A 4,576-nucleotide genomic window follows, 5' to 3' on the forward strand; every position below is an offset into this window, starting at 1 on the left:
AATTACAAGTTGACGATTTCTTGTTTCACGGCTACACAAAGTTAATTAAAGTTTTACGAGGATAATTTGGTCAAGATAATCTAACTAACTATTTAGTATTATGATATGATTCCAAAGATTTGTGACCTTACCTTAAAAAATAGATACTAGCAAAACACGAGGAGTCGAGTTCGATTATATCCCAAGCAAGATTCACATTCATTGATGCAATCAATCAATTAAGTAAAACATAGCATTAGCACTGATCACGACCCACGTGCCACTTTTCTATTTCTCCTATCCATGCCTCCATTACAAAAATCGCTTTCGTATCACGTGCTTGTGGTGCCCAATAGTAGTGACTCCAATTTACTATATTATTATTATTTTAATATTTTCTCTTACCTATGTATGATTTGGAGTTTGGACCCACATCCATTTTCTATTCTCTATATTAGTCTATTCTTTATTCCCCCACCAAATTTTCTAATAAAAACACAAACTATTTCCCACTCTCACTCACTCACCCAACAATAATATAACCCCCTCCATCACAACACTCTTAAATTCATCAATTCACCCTTAGCCAGTTTATTCTCCAACTATCTCTCTCCTCAACTCTCACCCATATATGCATATTTTCTAATATTCTCTCACTCCTTTTGTTTATTTATTTAGCTACAAAATAGTATTGTCTTGTTTTCCGTACAACTTTCTATTTATATACCCAATTTTTACTTCACTTTTATTCTCCTCATCACAAAAAACTCTCTTTCAAAAATAATGGAAGAGTTGATAATCTCACCTTCTTCATCTTCATCTCTAGTTTCTACCACAACTCCATCATCATCAACAACACAAATGCTTCAACAAAACCTTCAGTTCCTTCTCCAATCGCAACCAAGCTGGTGGGTCTACGCCATCTTCTGGAGCACCACGAAGGACGACAATGGCAACCTCTACCTAGCTTGGGGTGAAGGCCATTTCCAAGGCAACACCACCGAACACACCAAAACGCAACAACAACACAACCAAAACGACGCCGAATGGTTCTACGTCATGTCGTTGACCAGAACCTTCTCCATAGCAAACTCTTCCTCTTCTTCTCTACCCGGTAAAGCTTTTGCTTTGGGTTCAGTCCTTTGGCTCAACAGCAAAGAAGAGCTTCAATTCTATAACTGCGAGAGAGCCAAAGAAGCTCACGCTCACGGCATCGAAACCTTGATCTGTATTCCAACCTCAAACGGCGTCGTTGAGATGGGTTCTTACAACACCATCCCTCAGAACTGGAACCTCATCAACCATGTCAAGTCCGTCTTCGAAGACTCCATGGTCAACAACAACAACAATAACAATAACAATAACCACTGTAACAATAACAATCTCCACAACACCGTTCAGCAAATCTTCGAGGACAACGACGACTTTTCCTTCGCCGAGATCAGTTTCATGGCCGGTCTCGAAGAAGGCAGAGAACAAGTCATTTCACGAAAGCAGGCGGACGTAACCGTCGCTTTCAACAAAGAAAGCAAGGATTCGTACGCCGAGTCGGAGCACTCAGACTCCGACTGTCCGTTTCTGAAAACAGAAAACACTGAAAATAAAAACAAATCGGAAGCTCCAAAGAGCAAGAGAGGCAGGAAGCCGGTCCTCAACCGCGAAACGCCGGTGAATCACGTGGAGGCGGAGAGGCAACGGAGGGAGAAACTAAACCACCGATTCTACGCCTTGCGAGCGGTGGTTCCGAACGTTTCGAGGATGGACAAGGCTTCTTTATTGTCCGATGCCGTCGCTTACATCAACGAGTTGAAGGCCAAGATCAAAGATCTTGAATCCGAGAAAGATAACTATCAGCGCAAGAAAAAGGTGAAGCTCGAAACCGGTGACACTATGGACAATCAAAGCACGGTGACTAATTCCTCAACCGTAGTGGATCAAGAGAAATGTAGTAATGGCGTTGTTGCTGAGGTGGATGTGAAGATCATAGGGGACGATGCCATGGTTAGGGTTCAAAGTGAGAATGTGAATCACCCAGGTGCGAGACTCATGGGAGTATTGAGGGATATGGAGTTTCAAGTTCATCATGCTAGCATGACTTGCGTCAATGAATTAATGCTTCAAGATGTTGTTGGAAAAGTCCCCAATGGAATCTTCACAAGTGAAGAGGGTATTCGATCTGCTATTCTCATGAGGTTGGATCATTAATTACAAATTTTCACATAATTAATGTTTAATTAATTAGTTGTCTGATTAGAGTGTCAGAAATAATTTTGCTAGAATTTTGTTGTTAGTATCATAAATAAATTAAACAAGAGGAACACTTGAAATTCTAGTGATATGTTTCTGGCTTTGTAGCATTGTGGCGTTGTTTTTGTGAGAAAATCAAGAAATAATGTAGTATAATTTAGACATGGGAGAATCAATAATCTCTTTGATGTTGTTCATAGCTTCTTGAGAGTCATCAATCTTGTATGAAAGAAGTTCCATAGAAATGGTTGATGCTTTAATTTAGATAATCTTTTTTTTTTCTTTACTTATTCTTTTTCATGACTTTAATTTTTGTGGTGCTCTGCTGGAGATTCGTACATGCAATAATGTGAATTATTGTTCTGACTATCTGAGGAATCTTGGATGCTTGCCTGTTAGTAAATCCCTTTGAAATTTGAATTGAAGTTCACGGGGTAAATTAAAATATATCTATGAAAATAGGTAATAATTGGGTATCTTGCTTAGGCTTTCTCGAAATCTAGTCATCAATAATATTTTCAATTTATCATACATATATAATATGATATTTCTATGGTCCAACATAACTGTTATAAGGTGTGTTTAATTTAGCGTTTGAACTGTAAAATGTACTATCAATTTTTTAAATACCTCAATTTTTTGTTAAATTCGTAAAATTATGAAAAGAATTAAATGAATGAATAGCTAGGATAGTGTTTGGTTATTATCTCAAAATGATAATATAGATGCAAACATGCAATAATACATTAATATAAGATACACAAATTTTATACCATACTTAATGATAATAATACAAGACACAAACATACAATATAATAATACATGAATACAAGATACATAAATTTTATATCTCAACATCACCCCATCACTACTACTATTTTTCATCATGACTATCATTACTGATTTTTAAACCTGAACCCAAACTCCCAAATTGTTAAAATAAACAATTATAATTGGATTATCAATCAAATAATTCAAATTAAAAATTGAATAGTAAAAAAAAATAAAAATAAAAACAAAGGTGAAAGAATAGAGAAGGGTAGTTGAATCGATGGAGATGAAGTCAGCGATGCGACGAAAACGGAGTTGGTGCGAAAGAAAAGATATAGACAAATAAAAAAGTCGACACAACAAAGACAAAAAAAGACAGAGACGACATAAATTAATAAAAAATAAAAATATAAAATTTGTATCTAATTAATTCTGTTATATTATATCTCAATATTTAAAAAAAATACTAAATACATCTATTTTATATCTATTTGTATGTCATTGTATCTATGAAAATTTTATATTTCAACAATAAAATAGTGAATATGTACTTGAGTAATATAGCAGGAGTAAAAACCTACTAAGATGTGGAATCAAGCCTCCTTTTCCTTTTTAATTAAGGAGAGTTATATTTATTTTCTTATTTTAGTCTATTTGATAATATTTCTTCTGGTTTTTAAGTTGATATATATTATATAGTGCTTTCTTTTTTCACATACTTTTTCATACTAGATAATATATATATCTATTACATTTTAATTATTATTATTTGGCTTATACGTATAAATGAGTTATAATGAAACCTCTTCGCTTAGTAGTGTTTCCTCATTTATAAGAAAGATCCTCTCACTAGCTACTATATAAAGAAGTAGCTTATTATATATAGATTATTGCATTTGGAAAATTTTCTAATTTAAGTAACTTACATTTTGAAAAGTTTCTCTATTTATTGAGAAAATCACTAGTCCTAGTCAATGTTCTAAGTGCGAATGCAAACTTTTCAAAGCTTTCATGTAACCCTTCCAATCCTTAGGGGGCAAAGTTAATATATCATGTGTTTTTCAATTTTTTTTAGGTAATTTATTGTACTCATATTTTCTAAGTCTAACTACAATAATAATAAGGGTGTATGTATATTTTAGATTTAGAATATGCCACAAATTATTAAAGTCAATACAATACTCTAATAATAAATAATAAATAATAAATAATTGAGGCAATTTTATTATTCAAATAATAAATAATTTTTATTAAAAATATATATTATGATGGATCACTTTACCGAAATAAATATGAAAACCAAAATGATAGATATGTTGACCATATCCCTAATTAGACGTGTGGAAAAAGAATGGGTGATAATCTTAATAACTAACTAGTGGGGAGCCAAATGATAATATCAAATTTTATTCTTCTCAGTTTCTTCGACAATACAATAACAGTTTCTATGTATAGTTGGGTATACATATACACTCCATTATTTGTTTTAACTTATTCATTGTTCCTTTCTAATTTATACATAACTCTTCTACATTTATTCCAATTGTACCATGCATTTAAAGGAGTAGGGACCATGTTA

General features: G+C 33.3%; 1 protein-coding gene across 1 annotated transcript; it reads left to right on the plus strand.

The window, feature by feature from the left end:
• Positions 1-515: 515 nt before the first annotated feature.
• LOC107472914 (transcription factor bHLH14) lies at positions 516-2,512 on the plus strand. The gene has a single exon (XM_016092438.3). It carries the CDS (start codon positions 763-765, stop codon positions 2,182-2,184), a length of 1,422 nt encoding a protein of 473 aa, XP_015947924.1. The 5' UTR covers positions 516-762; the 3' UTR covers positions 2,185-2,512.
• The last annotated feature ends 2,064 nt before the right edge of the window (positions 2,513-4,576 follow it).

The sequence above is a fragment of the Arachis duranensis genome, chromosome 2 (genome assembly GCF_000817695.3).
Source record: "Arachis duranensis cultivar V14167 chromosome 2, aradu.V14167.gnm2.J7QH, whole genome shotgun sequence".
Classification (NCBI taxonomy): domain Eukaryota; kingdom Viridiplantae; phylum Streptophyta; class Magnoliopsida; order Fabales; family Fabaceae; genus Arachis; species Arachis duranensis.

Excerpts from the sequence above, each read along its gene's own strand:
- LOC107472914 (XM_016092438.3), top strand. The coding sequence starts at position 763 with ATGGAAGAGTTGATAATCTCACCTTCTTCATCTTCATCTCTAGTTTCT.